The sequence below is a fragment of the Suricata suricatta genome, chromosome 16 (genome assembly GCF_006229205.1).
Source record: "Suricata suricatta isolate VVHF042 chromosome 16, meerkat_22Aug2017_6uvM2_HiC, whole genome shotgun sequence".
NCBI classification, from domain to species: domain Eukaryota; kingdom Metazoa; phylum Chordata; class Mammalia; order Carnivora; family Herpestidae; genus Suricata; species Suricata suricatta.
In genome coordinates this window covers 12336183-12356738 of record NC_043715.1, presented here as the reverse complement: position 1 = coordinate 12356738, position 20556 = coordinate 12336183, and the positions used below count along the sequence as shown (strand labels likewise).

The window sequence follows — 20556 nt, the reverse complement described above, 5'->3', positions numbered from 1 at the left end:
AATGACAGAAAAGGCCAACCACCATTCCTCAATATTCAATGGGAAGAGGTGTGGCTGACCATATTATCAAGCCCAAGTTTTATCTGCATAGCAGAAAGAACTACAGGAAGCCAAAAACCCACCATAGAGCAAGGAGTGAGGCCACAGGGAGCCAGAAGCACAAGCAGGTAGCTGGAAGGAAGGAAGAACTCAGGCTCAAATCTACCACCTAAATTCTCACTCCCAGAAAAGACACGTGGACGCCAGCCACCTTAAAACTAGATTTGTATTTCTGGTTAGATTTCAGAGTGGCAGAACTCAGGAGTTATACTATATTCAACCTGGTCCCCACCTCAGCTCACTTGCCTCTCCCCCTCCCTCCCACAAAGATAACATTGTACAAAAACTCTATTTACAGGAAAACCGGTTGAAAACTAAGGGTGTGTACAAAAGTAGACAAGAAAGCCAGAAATATCAATGCAAGGAAGAAAGCTTTGGGGAAGAGCCAACATCTTATTACACATCAGAACCTGGGGGCCATGTATTATGTACTAGCCAGAAAGAAGCACAGCAAATTTCAGTGCCAATTTTAGAGGGAACCAGTCACTCCAGGGCAAGAGTGGATACAAAAGACATACTAGCTTTAATATTACAAAGTCTTAATATTATCCGGCCACCCTTCTTCTGCCACATGGGTTCAAGTCAAGTGGTAGGGGAAACAAAACAGAAAGTCTCTGACACAAGCCCCACAGACAAAGGGCTTAGAAGGCATAACGGGTCCGGATGTCCTCAAGCTTCTTGGACACCTCAGGTGGGGTTCGGTCCAGCTCTTCAGAGACATTCTTCTGTTTATTGGGCTCCATGGAGTTGAACTGCTCACAGAGGTCTCCATCTATCACATTCTAAGACACAGAAAAGTAAGGAAAAAAAGCTTAGATGCTCATCTTAAAGCAGCTGTAAGGAAAGCTTTTATTCTCTCTAATATCTGAACCATTTACAGAGCCGGGAACATTATTCTAAGTTCATCCTTAGTAGCCTGTGTTCAGATTAGCAAAACGGTGAAGCCTTTTCTCTGGCTGTGGCCTGCCCTGAGGAAAGAGATCCCTGAACATCACTAGCCATTCCTTTCCCCCATTACTGCCTCCATCAATCAACTCTTTTCATGCTCCTTCATTCAGAACTGTTTTGATTTTTAAAAGCAGGCGGTTCACAGAAAAGACATGTTAAGTTCCCCCCTTTTCAACCCAGATTTCCAACGAAGACCTTACCTTAACAGGGAAGTAATAAGAACGAAAGCTGAGGTGGTCTCGCCCACAGAGAGGGGGATGCTCAGACCGCAGGTGCATTTCCACATGTTGGAAGAAGTCATGGTCCTGGTGGAAGAAACAAAGAATCTGTCACTAAAAGAGAAAAGTGATTTCAACTACTAGTCTATGGTTTCCAGAAGCAGAATGAACAGACAAGGCATTGATTTATTTTTAACCACACAGATATTAACTACTTGCTCACAAACTGCTTAATTTGTTAAGAAACTGCTCCTCTGACGATCACAGGCTTTCCTGCTACAAGACAGTGAAAACCTGAAGGAACCCCCACCTGTACTTGTAGAATACAAGAGAACACCGAATAGAAAGAAGGATTTCTGAAATCAGATTCCTGATCATAACTTCTTTAGCTGGAATAACATAAATCCAATTTAGCCAATCCTAGAGTTGACTCAAGGAGGTAGATAAACGTACAATCCACATCATCCATCATTTCTACTCTGGGGTTTGGTTCTGGGGCTTTGGCCTCTGACTAACGCTATGTCAACATCAGAACGGAACCAAACCCTAGTACAGTATGAAACAAATGCGTCTTCCCATGGCGGAGGGAGGGTATCAGGATTCTTACCTTCCTAGGCACCTTATAAAATTTCCAGAACACGCCTAGTTGCAAGTGGAGACTAAGATTTGCCCTCTTAGGCTGATTTAGCACCAAGAAACAACCTTGCTAAAGCAAAGGCCAGAATAATGTGGGAGATTTTACCTCATGGGATGTGAATGGGACAAGTATGCCAATTCCTCCTGACAAAGTAGTATAGACAAGCGATTCTGAGCCTCCGGGGATCAGGGTGGTCTTCTGTAATGACAGCACTGTCTCGCCCACATGGTAGTTCATGATCACCTCTGCCTGCAAGTCAAAAACAGACTAGTAACTATGTGTGCCCTCACAACCTGTTCTAGATTACCAAGAGCAAGGAATGCCTCCAAAGGGCAGCTTTCATCTTCTTTTACATCCAAAAATTACTAACATTTAAAAATACTTTAGGGGCACCTGGGTGGCTCAGTTGGTTAATCGTTCAACTTCAGCTCCCGTCATGTTCTCACAGTTCAGGAGTTCGAGCACGCGTCAGACTCTGTGCTGACAGCTCAGAGCCTGGAGCCTACTTGGGATCCTGTGTCTCCCTCTCTCTGTCTCTCCCCCACCATTCACGTTCTGCTTCTCTCTCAAAAATTAGAACATTAAAAAATTTTTTAAAATGCTTCTAGAATGTTCTTAATAGATCATTTCTGATAAAGTTACAGTGAAAAATATTTTTGTTAGATTATCAAGTTTACAATTTAAAAAACACAGAAAATTATTAAAAAGCATCAATCGTTAGACCTGGCTTCTAAAATAGATCTATTCTAAGAAGTCCAGAGATGCTTTACTACAGAAATACATGCTACAGGAGAAAAGTAAAGAGCCTACAATATCTCAGAGAAAAGCTGGTTAATATCAGGAATGACCATGTGCAACAATTTTTTCAAGGAACTCTTTATGCTCCACTCCCTGCTAAAATGTCTTTGGAAAAAAAAATCCTATTTCTACAGTTATAAAAATGGAATGATGACTTGGTCATTTTACATTAAACCTAGCATCTGTCCATCACAGGCCAAGAAAGGACTTCCGTATACAGGAGAGAACTCAGCAGAATCGTGTGCACTGTGGGTAACTGACTAAAAAATGTCCCCTCAGTGAGAGCCCTGGGGAATGTAGTATGCAGCCTGGCTCCTGTCCTTCTGGGCCCCTTCTGTAATCTTACCTTCTGAGAGGCCCCGTTGAGCAAGCCCCGGTCCCACAGGGCTTTGTTTCCTGTGGGATCCTCATCCACTTCATCATTGGTGTTAGGTGGGAGCCTTACCTACAAAGAAGTGACACAAGTCAGAGGGTTGGATCCTACTCGTACTCACCTGGATCACCAAGCAATGTTTGCACCAGATCCCTGAAAGCAAGCCTGAGACACCACCTGTGGCAGAGACCTGAGCTAGTTTCCTGCACCTGATGTCTGAGTGAGGAACTCAAGAGAATCAAGCCACGAGCAAGAGAAACCGGAGGCAATAGGACATAAGTAAGTGAGACTGGGCTTAAAAAGAGAAGCCAATGGGGCGCCTGGGTGACTCAGTCAGTAGACTTCCAACTTCCACTCAGGTCATGCACTCACAGTTCAGGAGTTCAAGCCTTGCACTGGGCTCTCTGCTTTCAGTGCATTCCTGTTCGGATCCTCTCTCCCTCTGTCTCTGCCCCTCCCCTGACTGTATGTGCTCACTCTCAAAAATAAACAAACATTAAGAAAAAGAAGACAAAATTCTGATAAAAGTAAAAATTAGTATTACTCATGAGCTCAAATGAAACCTATCACTATTAAATTATATTCCAGGGGTCCCTGGGTGGCTTAGTTGGTTAAGCGTCCCAACTCTTCATTTTGGCTCAGGTCTTGATTTCAGTTCCTGAATTTGAGCCTTGCAGTGGGTTCTGCACTCACAGTGCACAGCCTGCTTGGGATTCTCTCTCTCCTGCTCTGTCCCTCCCTGCTCACGCTCTCTCTCGCTCTCAAAAAACCCTCAACATTGTTTCAAAAAAATCATATTCCAATGAGGAGGAGGAGGAGGAGGAGGAGGAGGAGGTAGGCGATGGAGGGATGGAGGAGGGGAAGTTCTAAAAGACTGACAAGAACGGGGCACCTGGCTAGCCTACTCAGTCAGTAGAGTGTGCAACTCCTGATCTTGGGGCTACGAGTTCGACACTCACATTTGGTGTAAAACTTAAAAACAAAACTTTAAAAATAAAAGACGAATAAGGCTTAAAGAACGCAGTTTCATTTTTAGAGCTAGCCTTAGTAGGACTGAATTTTATACTCATTTTTACTTTCCATATTAGAAATCACAGTCCTAGGCTCTTGGTTTTACCAGTGAAAACTAAGCCAGCTTTCCCACAAATTAATGTAACCCAAATAAACATCAACTCACCACACAAATGTTGCCAAACTTATCTGCCCCAGCCACAGTGTCATAGTCCAGAAGGCTAGCTGTAGTGACCCATCGTGGGTAAGTATCATCAGCGAAAATGATGAGCTGGTTCTCATTACGCTTGTATCGAACCCAAATGAAACTTTCTTGAACGTCAGACACAATTACCCTGTGTCCAATAGTCTGGATCCCAGAGATGTAATTGGCAATATGCTGGGAAAAACAAGGACAGCAACAGGAATAACCTTAGGTTCAGAACCCACAGGAAGTCCGCTTCTCCTCACTGCAACATATATAGGATCTACAGAACAGTAGTAGTCAGCAAAAAATTCCTAAAAGACAGGAAAAAAGCTAACCGGTTTTAATATAGTGGAAGTATTGGCTCAATTCTCAGAGTTAACTACCTTCGAGAAGCAAGCAAGACAGAAATCCGGTTCTTTATGTGAAAAAAATCAAGAAAGCCACCTAAGTGCTCTTTCTCAAGGCTCAAAGGCGTCATTCTAAGGCCGAAATTGAGGAACTACAAGGTCCTAATGAAGACATGTAATTTTAAGTTACTGTCCACCATCCTGCCGATGTTTTCTCCTTCCACACTAGCTACATCTGAAGCCGTCTACCAGCATATTTACCTTGTTCTCACACTTTCGGAGTAACTTCTTCTTCCCCAGGTCATAGACTCGCAGAAGCTTCCCCACACCAATCAACACCCTCCCCTGGAATGGGGCAATGGCAGCAGGGACCTCTTCCACTGGAGTCTGTGAGGAAAAAAAAGCAGGTAATGCAGCTACCAGAACACCAGCCACATGCTAGCCCCACCCTCTCAACCAAAAATATCTTTACTAGTATGTCAGGAAGACAGTGGGTGATCATCTCTTGATCATCAGAGAAATATATCACACGTACAACAGTCTCTATGAAACAGGGTGTTTGGGTAAATACCTCCATACACTGCGTATCACTCAGCAAATCAATCAGTGCTTCAGGTGGAAGGAAGCCCTCCAGCCTGATGAATGCTGTCTCCAAACCCATGCTAATTCAAATGGTGCCACTAACTAAAAGTGAAGACTTAATACTGGAGATGTGATTGCTATTTGAGGAGGGATGGGGACGGAGTATTAGTGACAAGGGAGATACAATGAATTCAGCACAAAGAGAAGTCCATGAAGTAACTATTTCCTAGAGGACACTTCTCTTGTCGAAGGGCTGGAGGAGATACATAAATGTGCTGTCTGTATGGAAAAACAAGAATTTTTTTCCTTAACTTAAAGACTGTGGCTAAGTCAGATGAGCGTCCAACTTTGGCTCAGGTCATGATCTCACAGTTCCTGAGTTCAAGCTCCACAACAGGCTCGGTGATGACAGCTCAAAGCCTGGAGCCTTCTTCAGATTCTGTCTCCTTTCCCTCTCTGCCCCTCCCCCACTTGTATGCACACATTCTCTTAAAATAAATGTAAAGAAAAATTGTGATTAAAATACACATAAAACTTACCATTTTAACCATTTTTAGCATACAGTTCAGTGACATCAAGCATATTCACACTGTTGTGCTACAATCACCACCATCCATTCCCAGAACTTCTCTGTATCTGTTAAACAGTAACTCTTTTTTTTTTTTTTAATGTTTATTGACTTTTTGAGAGAGACAGAGAAAGAGTGTGAGTGCAGGAGAGGCAGAGAGGAGGAGATGTAGAATCTAAAGCAGGCTCCAGGCTCTAGGCTCTGAGCTGTCAGCACAGAGCCTGATGCAGGGCTCAAACTCACAGACCGTGAGATGATGACCTGAGCTAAAGTTGGATGCTCAACCAACTGAGTCACCCAGTCGCCCCTAAACAGTAACTTTTGAGAAAATATTAATTCTTTAGAACTGCTGGATTTTGGTCACAAATTTCTGCCTTTTTAGTAAAACCAGCAAACAAGGGGCCAATCCAGTGTGCATCTATTTCGCCACTGTGGATGGTCAGCACAGGCTGCAGGTGGGACTCCCACACAATGGAGCTTCACTGGAGCATGAAACCCCTGGCATTTTCTGTGTGCCACCAACAGATGGAACACCACCAATGAGCTGGCTCTCAAAATGGTCACCAGAAGACCTAACCCACAACTTAAGCAAAAGTGCTTCCTACCTTGTGCAAAAACTCCAATTTTTCCCCATTGTTCACAAGCTTGTAGGTATAGACAAAGCCCCCTGCTACAGACCGGGGGTTGAGTATCAGGTCTTTGGCCACGCCCACCAACACATACCAATCATCACCAGTGTTGGAGAACCTGCAAACAGCCACACTGCATACAGAGAAAGAAGCAGGAATCACGCATTAGGTACAGGCCAAGAAATTCTCATAACAGCCTCCAAAATCCTGGATGTCCTCAGCTCCTTACCTAAAAGCGGCCTCATTCTGTTCTAGCTGGACAAGGTCTAGTGTGTTCCCTTGAATAGGATTCATGACTCGGATCACAGACGCCCACTGCCCATTGCCAGCCTTCGGAGCTCCAAAAATGGATTCAGGGAGGTTTTCATTAAGGAATGCTGCTGCCATCTCTGCAGCAAGCTCCCGCTCATCCTCCCCTGCTGCTTCTACCATTTCCTAAATCAAAAACAAAATAAAAATAAAAACAAGGAAAAGTTAGGGGAGTTCAGAGGTAGTTGCTGGGTGAGAAGTGGTCAAGTTGCAAAAATACCTCCAAGGATAGTTCATATTATATGCAGTAGCAAAGTGTGTAGGCCAAAACCAGATTTCCCAAAATGAAGATGAAAGGGAAAGGTATACAAACAGGGGAAGAGGAAAACCACTAAAGGGGAAATCAGGTACTTCTTATTTTAATACCAAAACAAACAATCCTGACAAATAACTGACAAGTGGTCTGAGATACATAAAATGAACCACTTAAAACACCACTTTTTCACCTACCCCATCCAATTTACTGTGCTAAGACTAGTTATCTCCTCTCTTCCAGTTTTACATGGTTGGAGCTATTTGTTTTTTGCTCGGAAATGATTTCTGGAAAGAAGTAGTGTTGTGGAAAATATGAAAGCTGTCTCCGTTGGGCCCGAATCCAGGAAACACATACACCGACTGTTTGGGAAGCTCAAAGACTTAAGAATTATGTTCTAAGAATGAAAGCTGAATACTGAATAAACCCAGGTCTGTGTATTAGTTCCAAGTTATAAGAAAATCTCTAAAACTAAGGATTCTGGCAAAGGGCTCTGTTTAGAGGACCTGACAAGAGCCGGGGTTTTTTTTTTTTTTTTTTTAACATAACAAAGGATATAATCAACAATTATACCAGTTTAAACTTTTCAACAAAATTTCAAACAAGTGCCTTCTAACTGAACCCTGAAAGTCAAGTCTCATTACCTCTGCCATCTGTTGCTTCCTCTGAGCTTTTGTTGCTTCTGTGTAGGCATTGTGGTCTGTCTCAATGATGATAAGGTTGTTACTCTCTGGGTGAATGACAAATTTCCTGGGTGTATACTGCAATGGAAAGGCTACCTGATTGAAGACAGCACCTAGCTTCTCCAACGCTAAAATCCTATGAGGAAAAAGGCAGGGAATTAATAGATCACTCATTCATCTAGCAAATGATGTCAAAATGGTCCATGAGCGGTCACAGCAAATCCATTAGCCCCTAAAGCTCTAATGTTGGCATTAAGAAGCATGAAACAACAGCCTTCTAATATAGAAGATTTTGCATAATAGACAAGGAAATCCTAGAGGGGTCTTCCACTCCAGGAATAGCCAGCAACTGTTCCTGGTGATTCACCAGTAAAAACCCACATTAGAACCCTCAAAGATGGAGTGCTTGGGTGGCTCAGTCAGGTAAGCCCCCGATTTTAGCTTGGGTCAAGATCTCACGGTTGTGGGTTCGAGCCCAACGTTGGGCTCTCTGCTGACAGCTCAGAGCCTGGAGCCTGCTTCAAATTGTTTCCCTCTCTCTGCCCCTACCTAGCTCATGCTGTCTCTCTCAAAAATAAAGAAACATTAAAAAAGAAAAAAGAAAGAGATAAAACACCATGCGGATAGAGCGATTCTGCTAGAGTAGAAGGTATATAAAGTGCAGGTTAGAGAGTGTGAACAATGACTGAAAAGATCCTGAAAGCTACTGCATAGAAATCTGGGAGTTCACTTGGTAGGTTATAGCCTCTTGAGAGAGTTGCTCTCCTGACGAGCCAACAGTTATAACCAGGACACGAACATGGGGGCATTAAAAGATCAAAAAAGAAAAAAAAACTTGAGATAGTCAAAGCAATATAGATAGTGTTCACTCCAACATAATCAGCATAAATAAGAGTCTGTCAACTTACAAAAGGCCTAAATAATATATACTGAGGTTAAAATAGAACATGTAACATTGCAAATGACAAGAGAGAATGAGAAAAATTTATCAGTGATTCAATTCCTGTCTGCTCTAAAACTAATCCAAAGGCACTGCCCTGGAAAACAAGGCTCTTAAATCTCAAGGAGACTGAGCTGTACTGAGGAGTATATTAAAACTTGGCTGTGAAAATCTAAACAGAATATAAAACTCCAAACACTGAAACTTGGCTACCAGATACTTAATTAAAATCCTGAGTCAAATGAAGGTTTCAGTTGCAACACCTTAGTCCCACGGTGAAGAATCGGCTCACTGCCACCATGTCATCGCTTCACCATTTCCCAACTCGCCAGCAGAACCAGAATCCCAACCACTGGCAGAACTTCCCGCTGGGCTTGCACTGTGGGACTCTCACCTCAGGGTATTGGTGGAGATGGCGACAATGCCCTCAGGACATTGTTCAGAGGCAAAGCCAGACGCAAATTCCAGGGTCTCATAAGACAAGGGGGTGAGATGGAAACGAGACTGGTAAGAATAGCTCAACCACGAGCGGCTAGACATGGCCAACACCTGAGGAAAGAAAAACACCTCCAATAAGCTAGGGAAAACCCAAATACGAAATGCTAACCAAATAACCAAACTCCCTATCTGCAACTTTCAGTCTGTAAAATATCCCAAGGAATTTTAGAAACCTAAGCTACCTTAGGATTAAAGAGAGTCCTGGAGAAGAGGCGGTATGTATGGCTTAGTGTCTGCTAAAAGCATGACCTACTAGCTGTATGACCTAATCACGCTCTCTCTACATTTCCACATGTGTAAAATGGGAATACTATCAGGAGGCTGGATAGCTACAAGAATGACATGCTATTGTACCTAATCTTGACTACAAGTCAAGAACTAGCACAGCACCCAGCAACAATAACATTCTTAGATACAAAGGACATGATGTTTCATAATCTCTTTCACATTACCTGGTGAGCCTTGGTATTGGTAGAAGGTTGTCCATGGGTAGGAGTACCCTAGGTGGGAGGCTTCTAAGTACTTCTTAATTGGCTCCATCTGCCCAGCCTGAGAGCTGAACAGATTGCTATCCTAACCCACCCATAACCAAAACATAGCTCAATGCCATGGAAAGATCTGGATTAAGGAATCCAAAACTTCCTATATGAAAGAATCATATCAAGAGGGAACTGTCAAACTAGTTCATATGGGTGAATTAATGATAGCAAAATTTACACCAAGGGAACTTTTCTCAGTGCTTGTCATGAACATCTAAACATGCTGCCTGCCCACTCTCATTACTTACTGCCTCTTGGCCTTGCATCCTGACACGAAAGAGTTTCACAGGACGAGATCCCAGGTACCTAGTGCGGGTATCAGACAGATCCCCAGTGACAGGGTCCAGGACAGTTCTCAGCAGCACACCGTTCTAATAAAAAGAAGAGTGAGCGAAACATATCCATAATGGAAGCTCCCTTGGCTACTTCACAAAATATATACATTCAGAACAGATGGAAGGAAATGACTTGGTGGCTTAAAGAATATCCTAATAAACAGCCAGCCATTCATTCATTCTCTCAATCACTCACTCATTCAAGTAGTTACTGAGCATTTACTAAGTAAAAAGAACTTATTTTTCACTGAATATCCTTTAAAAAACTTTCTACCATATATGTTAAACTCTTCCTTTTTAAAGTTTATTTATCTTGAGAGGGACAGAGAGTGCAATGGGGGAAGGGGCAGAGGAAGAGGGGGAGTCTCAAGCAGGCTCTGTGAACTCACAAACTGTGAGGACCTCATGGTTTGTCTGGGCTCAAGCCTAAATTGGGTTCTGCCTCTGACAGTATGAAGCCTGCTTGGGATTCTCTCTCCATCTCTCTCTGCCCCTTTCCCACTCATGCATGTTTGCTCTCCCTATAAACAGACATTAAAAAAAACCCAAAAAACTCTTAAGAGAAACAGCTAATTCAGGCATGGGGCAAGAATGCTCCAGGTGTATATGGGGCACTCTGTTATGCCAGAAGGAAGCCCCCAAAGAGAATGGGGTCCTATTCAAAAGACAAAAAAGCTAACCTCAAAAGGGAACTTCCTCTTATCTAAAATGAGGCAATTTAGGATCCAAAAATGAGGAAGACCACAATAGTTTGAAGCACAAATATCTAAAAATCTGCAAGTTCATAATGTTATCCAAAAAAAACTAAAAATAAAAAACAATAAAAGCTACTTCATTAGTCCCCACTGGAGATTACTATGGCACCTTACTGTGAAAAGAGATAAACAAAGGGAAAACAACAAAGTACTTATCCTTTCTCTCTATAAACTGTATTTTGGGGCAGGCAAATTTTTGTTTAAAGTCCCAGCTAACTGGGGCGTGTGGGTGGCTCAGCTGGTTAAGCGTCCGGCTTCGGCTCAGTGATGTCGCGGTTTGTGGGCTTGAGCCCCACGTCAGGCTCTGTGCTGACAGCTCAGAGCCTGGAGCCTGCTTCAGATTCTGTATCTCCCTCTCTCTCTGACCCTCCCCTACTCGCAGTCTCTCTCTGTCTCTCAAAAATAAAGAAAACAAAACAAATAATAAAGTTCCAGCTAATGAAATGAAAAATGAAACAGAAAACTGTCATTTCCCAGTACCTAATGACATAATGAATCTAGGCAACGTGCATCAATGACTGTCATTAGGTAAAAGGTTGATGGGAGGATAATGTGTCCTTAAGTATAAATTATAAAACATCAGGGGGTGTCTGGGGGGCTCAGTCGGTTAGGTCTCTTGATTTCAGTTTAGGTCATGATCTCTCGATTTGGGAGTTTGAGAGTTTGAGCCCGCATCGGGGTCTCTGCTTTTGATACGCCGTCTCCCTCTCCCTCTCTCTCTCTGCCCCTCCCATTTGTGTTCGTTTTCTCTCTTTCTCTAAGTGAAATAAGTCAGGCAGACAAGAACAGATACCATATGTTTGCACTCACAGGTCTAACAGGAGAAACCTAACAGAGGACCATAGGGAGGGGAAGGGGGAAAGAGAGTTGGGGAGAGAGGGACACAAATCATGAGAGACTACTGAATAATGAAAACAAACAGAGGGTTGAAGGGGGAGGAGGAGGGGGAAGGGAGATGGTGGTGATGAAGGAGGGCACTTGTGGGGAAGAGCACTGGGTGTTATATGGAAACCAATTTGACAATAAGCTATTATTAAAAATAAAATAAAGGGGCGCCTGGGTGGCTTAGTCGGTTGGGCCTCCGACTTCAGCTCCGGTCAGATCTCATGATCGTGGGTTCGAGCCCCGCGTCGGGCTCTGTGCTGACAGCTAGCTCAGAGCCTGGAGCCTGTTTCTGGTTCTGTGTCTCCTTCTCTCTCTGCCCCTCCCCCTCTCATGCTCTGTCTCTCTCTCTGCATCAAAAATAAATAAAACATTAAAAAAAATTTTTTAAATAAAAAAATAAAAATAAAATAAAATAAAAATTTTTAACAAGTTAAATATACATTTAAAAAATTCAAGAAATACAAAATATCAGATTTCAAAGACTGTTCAAAAAGAGAACAAAGTTATCTTTTATACTGATAACAAACTGGAATGATATTTTAAACAAAAATGTTTAAATTAAACATTTAAAATTAACTTCATCTGTTCCTTTTTGTGGCTACAGGAATATTTAAGTTATACATGTGACTTGCGTTGTATTTTTAATGGACAGCATGCTCTAGAACCAACCACTAGTCTATAGAAAGTACAGAGGATAAAGGAACATCAAATCCAGAAGGTGTAAATTCTTCAAGACAAATGATCTGGTTTCTTTAAAAAAAAAAAAAAAGGTACAAGACAATTTAAGTTTTTATTTATTTATTTTGAAAGTGAGAGAGAGCAGGGGAGGGGCAGAGAGAGAGAGGGAGAGACAGAATCCCAAGCAGGCTCCATGTTCTCAGTGCAGTTCAAGCAGAGCTCGAACTCATTAACCACAAGATCATGACCTGAGCTGAAATCAAGAGTCGGAGATTTAACTGAGCCACACAGGCACCCCGGGATAGGACAGTTATAAATAAGTAAAATACATTAAAAATAAAAGAAACAAAGGGATAGGTCATGCAAATGCAAAGTGTGGATAGCTTTATGCAGACCCCAAGTAGAAGCAAAGGTAAAAACATTTTTAGAAAAACAAAACCAACACAAACCAAGAAAAACGAGAACACGAATAAGGTATGAGATATTAAAGAAATGTTAGGTTGTACTGGGCATGCAACCCACACATCTGTTGCAAATAACCTGTTCTACAAGTGTGCTGTAAGACAAGCCAACATTTCTAATAAATTTTATCTTGATAAAATGATGTCTTCCAGTAAGAGTAGTAAGTGACGCCAAATGTCACATGATCACAACTGAGCCAATGATTCTTGATATTTGCTTTAATATACAAGTGGTCTGGATTACAAACAAGCATGTTTCTGGAATGAATTATGCTCTCAAACCAAGGTTTTACTGTATTTATAGATAAAAGGACAAATCATCTTAGATTTGCTTTAACATACTCCAGAACAAAGAAAAAAATGGGTAATAGATAAAAGAATAAGAGCAGAATGCTGGCTATTAAACTGGTGATGGGTACACAGGGGTTCATTACATTAGTCTAACTTCGATGCATGCTGGTGAAATTTCTAAATTAGGAAGTAAAACTAAAAAGCAAAAAGTACCAGGGCTAGATTTTCTACCCAGGGGCTTAAGCAAATAATCTTCAAGGAAAATGAAAAATATATGGTCAAAAATGCTGACACTCTGCTATCCTTACGCTCCTACTTTTCACACCTTGAAGAGCCCAGATGCTTTGGCAACGGGGCACACCCAGGAGTCCTTTATTACTAAAGGAGCCCAATGGAAACCAGGAGCTATTACTTTCTAAAAGCTGCACATTGTGAGAACTGCAGAAGATTCTTGGTCTGAGGCAGGGCAGTGATCGCAATCATTGTATGAAAAGATTCTTTATGAAAATACTTTTTCCTAGGCCTGACTTACTCTTTTCTTTTTCTTTTTTTTTTTTAGGGCTGACTTGTTCTAATTAGAGGGGAGAGAAGAGGAACAGACCAGCACCATTCACTTTTCATGAAGAAGTAAACTGAAACCACAGGCACAGCAACTGCGCATATAGAATAAAGAGTGCATAAAAAGTAAAGAAGGCCTGACCCCAACGTGAGCCTCGGATCTCTTACCTGTAACCCAATATTCAAGTATAGGAAGCCAATAGAGCCCCTCTCACCCAGCTCATCTTGCTTCTCAGTCCCACCCATTTCCACAATACACAAGGACTCAGGCTGGGCTGGGAGAGCCTGCATGCTCAGAGGCTGCAAACAGTCCTGGGGAGGAAAGAGAGAAGAATAAAACATGGGAAATGACCAATGGGGGGGGGGGGTTCCTAATTCTAGGAGTGAAGAAACAACTTTCTTGTGGATAGGGGAGTCCTGTAGTGAGCTTTAAATGGGTTACTACTAGTTAAACCAAATTTTAGAATAAGCTCTGGAAAGAACCATGCTTTTCTTTCTGTAAAAGTAGATAATAGTAAAAGTAAATAAGCAAAAGCGGCTCTTAAAAGTCATCTAGGGCCCTGGAGCCAGTCCAAGCCCTTTTCAGCAGTCTTGGGGTTTTTATGTTTTTCGCTATAAAATGGAGACAAGGCTTAAGGCAAAAGAGCCTTCAGTAGTCTGGGATCAGGATCGTTACAAAGACTCCCCAGGTGTGCTGCTATGATAATCAGAAGTGGCAGCGGCTGATTTCAGGGCCTAGCCCAGCTGACTTCAGAGATGCCCTTGAGGACTGGGCCAGGAGCTCCGTTTCCAATGGGAAGATCCTTGAAGTCAAGTGTGACACTCACTGAGGGGTCCAGGGAAATGATTCTGACAGTATTGTCCACAAGCCCCACAGCCAGGAACCGAGACCGCTGCTCTCCAGGAGGCACATTGGCCAGACTCATGCACACCACATCCGCCGACATCTCCTTCCGCTCTGTGTACTCGTTCAGCTGTCCTGACTACAGAAGTAAGACAGAGAGAGGTCACAAACCACTCCCACTTGTCCCTAAACCCCTGAGCCTGGGAAAGAGCTAGTAAGTTCCTTTCTGCTTGCTTTTACTCTTCTTACTATAGTCAATGACCAAGAATTTCTTTACTTAAGGCTAACAGCAAGCAAAACTACTGACAAGACAATCAAGAAACAACACAATGTTTTTGTCTTAGATAAATACAATATGCTACAAATTTTCTAAACCAACCTAGCTCTCATGAAATAGAAATATAGAAAACTATTCGTTTGTTCATGGGAATACTTTGGATAAAAGAAAATTCAAATATGAATTCAAATTCAAATACTTAAATCTCAACCAGAGGTACAGTTAGACTATACAGGTTGGCCACATTCAGAGACTTCCTGAGAGCATGGTAAGGATACCCAATGTCCTTCCATACAGAAAAGCAAAAGAAAATTTTCTGAAATGGCTTCAGATTATAAAAATTAAAACCTTTAGCCAATATTTGGTGGAAAAGTAGAATACGAAGGGCAAGAGGATAAAATATTTCATTGCTAAGATGGAACTTCATAACTCTAGTTAGAATTAAAACTGCGTGGCTCAGTCGGTTAAGCATCCCGACATTAGATAAGGTCATGATCTCATGGTTGGTGGGTTTGAGCCCCACATCAGGTTCTGTGCTGACAACTCTGAGCCTAGAGACTGCTTCTGATTCTGTGTGTCCCTCTCTCTCTGATCCACCCCTGTTCATCCTCTCTTTCTCAAAAATAAGTAAACATTAAAACAAAAAAAATTAAAACATGAACTTAGCCTCCCTATCCCATGCCCGCGGGACTTGGATTGGCTTGGGGACACTTGCCCTCCTCGTTTCTTTGTGAATACTGAACTACAACTGTCATCTTTACCTCTGGACCCTAACACTAAGTTCCACAATGAATGATAAAATAACATACAGGATCCATCTCAAAATAGACCAGCTCTCCTCCTGTCAGGGCGATCACCACTTGTCGCTGGTTCACAGCACATTTCACAATTGTTTTCTTCCCAGGAGTCTTCCACTCATTGACTCGCTTGTCTGCCCTTATGTGCCGAATGCCATCAGGATACACCTAGAGTCAGCAACAAAAAAGAAACCGACTTTAGCAATGTGACCCTTTCCTCAGCATGACCCTCACTCTTACCAGATGGTCACTCCTGTTTGAACTGGCACCAATGCATCACGGCACCAGTCGGATCAATGACAAAAAGAATGACTAGATAGATCCCAGACAGATCAACTTAACATTAAGTTCATGTTTGCAATGTCCACTTCAAGAGTTCAAAGCTCATTAATGTGAGCACAGCAGCCTACACCACAATGGAAGGATAAAGTAACTCTCTGGGAATCCTCACCTGTACCAAGGCATCATCTCCTAACAAGGAGCAGGACAAGGTTGGGGTTGTGCCCAGGAACCCAGAGTCAGTCACCTCTTCTACAGTCTCTCCGATGGACAGCACAAGTGTGGCATTCACGAAAGACACAATGATGTAGGCATCGAACTCATCTGAAAACGGAAAGAAAGGAGGAGCTGGTTAGCTAAGAACTCATTAGTTAAAAAGCCAAATGACACATACTAAATTTTCTCGTCAGAAACCTTCCAAGGAACTTCTTCTATGTGCGGTCATCACACACCACACACTCATGTGGCAAACAGCACAAGATGATCCAAAAGATAATTGAAAGTCATAACAGCCTACAGATACACTTTGCTTCCTTAAATGCCTAAATACATTGAGTAGATATGCCTACCCCTAATACCTCTGAAAAACGGTTTTTTTTGAAACATTTGCTGGAAAAATGCAAGAGAACAAAGCAGGGGAATCAGGCAGGAGGAAATTCTGGAAACTACAATATTTACATATACTGAACCTAGAGCATGTTTATGTGTGCCAGATGCCCATCACAACCCATTCTTAAAAGATATTCCTTATAACCAGAAAAGATCCCCAGGCTCTTCCAAAAAAAAAGTTTCTGTGCGAACATAATACTTAATGAATAAAACAGATTATTTAAACCTCAATGAGACTGTCACCCTCAGGTTTAAAAAGGAGAATGCTAGGATATCCCAACTGGAATGAGATGAGAGCATTAATCAGGAAGTGGGGAGAAAGGGGACTGTCAGCCCTTGACCTCTCTACTCTCATTATTTAAAAATGCAACTAGTCAGTGGTCAGGGGCAACCCTATTAGGATTTGCTTTTCATTTAAGGAAACAGTTATGGATAAACAAACACTAATGAGTTTCTCAAAGTCAGAGGATCTAAATACAGGCAATCCCAGAAGTTTCTCATACAGATCTCACAGTTAAAGGCCACCTATTTCTCATATATTCCATCCTACACATAAAACAGCTTCTGTGCGTCTCCCACATCCAGCACAATGTTTGGCATAAAGCTCGACAAATGCTGAATAAAGAAAGCTGTATTATTTTTTAAGGATTGAGATTTTCCTGTTTCACATCTCAATTTTCTATATCAATTCCCCTTTCTGTCCCCCGCCCCCCCATACAGAAATCAGGGCAACAAGGGACAAAATGACAAACAGACAAGGTACTAAATTAGAGTGGCTACCTCACTCATAGTAGATGTAGCTATAGGACCCTGTGTGCTGAACCCTGGTCAGAGCTCAGCATCCTAGGGCTGATCCATCCCACACACAACATGGACCCAGTATGGATTCTGACTGTTCCAAAGGTGGTTCAGCTGAACCAAGATTACTCAGTAAGTTTAGCAGAATCAGTGTTCTTTACAGAAAAAGAGATTAAATGAAGATGTATCATTGGTGTAGCCTGCAGTAGTATTCTGCCCTATGAACAGGACATATTCACTTTGGGCTGTAATCAACAGTTTTAAATATAAACATATAGAAACAAATAAATTATGAAATTGCTTCACACATGAAATTACTCACACTGTAAGGGTGAGTACTATTTTCCAAACTTTTTCTTAGTAATGTATGTGTGTACTAAGTGGCTGAAAGGCAAGGATCAAAGATCGTTCCCAATAGGTGTATAATCTAATAGCTACACCAGGAATCCAGAATAAGGTTCAAGTTCCATTATCATAAGGAGTAACACTACACAAGTAGATACACTGGTAGTAGATTATTTTTTTCTATCAAGATGCATCAAATGCTTTGGGAAACCTTATATAATGGCTTTCTAAGACCAGGACTGTTCACCATCATGTAAGTAAGGACGGGGTTGCCCCTGAAATGGATCTTAACAGTTTACAACAAAACCACAAAATCAATCTCTACACAACGCCAAACTTGAAAGCTTTATCCTGGCTGTTTTTGAACTGGAAATTTCTAGTGTGTAAAAATAACAGGAATTGCTATGCTTTCCCACACTCTCCTTACTGAAACCTTATATCCTAAAAGCTGTGCCAGAACAAATTAAAGCCAAATAGCAAGCAAAGGGCTGTTAACTGGCCAGGATTTCTGGTCTCTTCCTCCAATCAAGGGGAAAAGGAGGAATTTCTAGCAGAGAGACCATGCATATTTTCACTTATATGCAAGAGAATGAGGGGACGGAGGAAGGAGGGCTGCCTGGGTCTTTATCTTCCCTTTGACCCAAGATCCCAGACTGCTCAGACACGAAAACAGAGAGATGCTCAATGGATTTAAATACATTTGCTGAGCAATTCAACAAGCAGTAGAGCTTTAAATCACAGATTGCCTCGAAATATCCATTATCCTGTGAATACTAAGCACACTCTAACTTCTACCCTTTCCATTCTATATCTATGAGAACTTATAGCTGGCTAATTGCTCATTGCACTTCATCCTACAAAAGTTATAGGGTAAAAGTTGGGAGTTCAGGGGGCACCTGGGTGGCTTAGTCGGTTAGGCAACCAACCCCGGATTTTGGTTCAGGTCATGATCTCATGGTTTGTGAGATGGAGCCCTGCATTGAGCTCAGCGCTGATGGTGTGGAGCCTGCTTGGGATTCTCTCTCCCCCTTTCTCTGCTCCTTCCCAGCTCACATGCACAGGCAATCACTCTCTCTCAAAATTAAACATCAAAAAAAAAAAAAAAAAATTGGAGTTCAAAACAAAATAAAGGGCAGCGACCAGATATATCCACATTGCCTTTTCCGGAAGTTACAAGTTTCACATAAAAGAACATTAGTGTATATATCATATTAGGGTATGAGAATGCATCTCGGCCTCACTGAAATAGGACTTTTATTTGAGCACTGCTGAGGCAGCCCCCAGGGGAAGACATGCTTTCCTCTTCTTTCCTTGCCTTTGTATCTGAAGCTTAACACACAGTTCACTCCAAAACTGAGTGACCATACAGATGATTTAAGCTTCCAGTGCCTCATTCTCACTTTACACTCTGACTACTTGGAGCCTGTCTTGCCTCAGCAGTCCTGATTATAGTTAGAAAAAAAAAAAAAGGCGGCTTTCTCCACAGCTTGAGTCAGTAACCTGGAACATATAAATCGCCAAAGCAGAGTATGGCATTAAGGTTTTCCTAGCTACAGGTTCTTTCGGTTTTAGTGAAAGACATATTAGTCTTATTTTCTCCTTAGGGAAAAAGTAAAGGAAGCTGATTCCTGCCTCCAACCATTTAATACATGGGCAGATAGGTGTGCCTTCACTACAATGCACATGGACAGCCAACTGCAAAGTTACCCTCTGAGATGCCATCAGGGTGGTCTTAATATTTTGTGCAGACCCCTCTCCCTGGGTAAACTATATAACCCCATGGTAGACCCTAGCCGTATGTACACACCTGTGGTGATCAGCACCTTCACCAGCCACCTGTGGAAGAGAAAAAAAGGCTTGGTATTGGTAGTGTGCATCACCACGTACCAGCCAAGGTTAGTAGTTGCCTGAAGACTACAGCATGTGTGGACACGTGGGATATTCACTCAACAGTAACTTGGAATATCAGGAAAGAGAATGAACAGAGAGAAACTGACCTGTTTTCTGGATGATCACCCAAATTATAGTTTCTAAAGAGCAAAATTTATCAGGATGTAATCAATTCCTAAATCTTGATAAGAAGAATTCCAGCTACAAATTCCATCATGCAACACTCTGCTTACTAACTCATCAAGCATTGTCCAAATAAGACTTTTCTGATTCTCCAACATACACCATTCCTCTCCTCTAACCTGTCCTGGCAACATGCTTGTGTGCCTTTTATTACATCAGAACACATAGCAGTTTTACGTATTTGTTTTCTTGTTTTAGATGGCAAACGCTCTGAGAGTAAAGATCCGATCTTTTCTTTATTACTCTGAATACAAGGTAGACACCTGAAAGACTGCAGGAGAGCACAAAACTTATCCTAAAAAGCCAGCAAGACTCAGACTCCCACTGCAGCGTTAGTCAAATGAATACTGGACTGGAAGCTCGGAGACAGTGCTTTCAGACTATTACCTCGATGCACTATCTTGGAAGAGTCAACTTTTGATTTTTCTGCCGTCATCATAAAAATGAGAGGGAACTTTCCTGTAAATCTAAACCTCTTTTAAAATAAAATTCAAGTAGTAGAAAACAAAACAAAAAAAGCCAAGAAGGTTAGGCATACTAAGTTTTATCTCAAAGGCTCGAAAAATTCAAAGTGTAGGCAATGTTTTCATCAGAAGCTATAATACCAACCAGCCACCAAGCTTAAGATGAACATCAGTATTGAGTAGCTTTTTCATGAAGACATTATACAAAATGGGAAAATCAAAATCAATCATCTAGTAATTATCTCCTAGCAAAAATAAACCTACTAATTTCCTATCTGGTTTCTGGTTTTTCTTTCTACTCAACTCAGACTTGGTTTAAATGCCCACATGAGAACAAAATCCACCACAATGTGCGTTCTACTAATAACACGAGGTTTCCCTCCTACACATTTCCCAGCTCCCATAAAATCAAACATCAAAACATCAAAATATCAGGAAGATTTCCAGCTGTTTTCTTGAAAAAGCTTTGTATGCTGGCCAGGGTGATC

The 20556-nt window shown here is 41.9% G+C and overlaps 1 protein-coding gene across 3 annotated transcripts in view; it reads right to left on the bottom strand.

Annotated features, from left to right (window-relative positions):
• Positions 1-247: 247 nt before the first annotated feature.
• The window catches only part of SF3B3 (splicing factor 3b subunit 3), a 46288-nt gene continuing 25979 nt past the window's right edge, over positions 248-20556 (bottom strand). For all 3 annotated transcript variants that reach the window (XM_029925013.1, XM_029925014.1, XM_029925015.1), the window contains 15 exons: positions 15952-16103; positions 15513-15668; positions 14410-14565; positions 13751-13894; positions 9868-9990; positions 8977-9131; positions 7604-7778; positions 6627-6832; positions 6374-6530; positions 4880-5005; positions 4251-4463; positions 3047-3145; positions 2008-2151; positions 1248-1352; positions 248-881 (listed from right to left, as the gene is read on the bottom strand). In XM_029925013.1, coding sequence (XP_029780873.1) covers positions 741-881; positions 1248-1352; positions 2008-2151; positions 3047-3145; positions 4251-4463; positions 4880-5005; positions 6374-6530; positions 6627-6832; positions 7604-7778; positions 8977-9131; positions 9868-9990; positions 13751-13894; positions 14410-14565; positions 15513-15668; positions 15952-16103 — 2252 coding nt within the window. In that variant the 3' untranslated portion in view covers positions 248-740. The remainder of the gene's footprint in view (positions 882-1247; positions 1353-2007; positions 2152-3046; positions 3146-4250; positions 4464-4879; positions 5006-6373; positions 6531-6626; positions 6833-7603; positions 7779-8976; positions 9132-9867; positions 9991-13750; positions 13895-14409; positions 14566-15512; positions 15669-15951; positions 16104-20556) is intronic.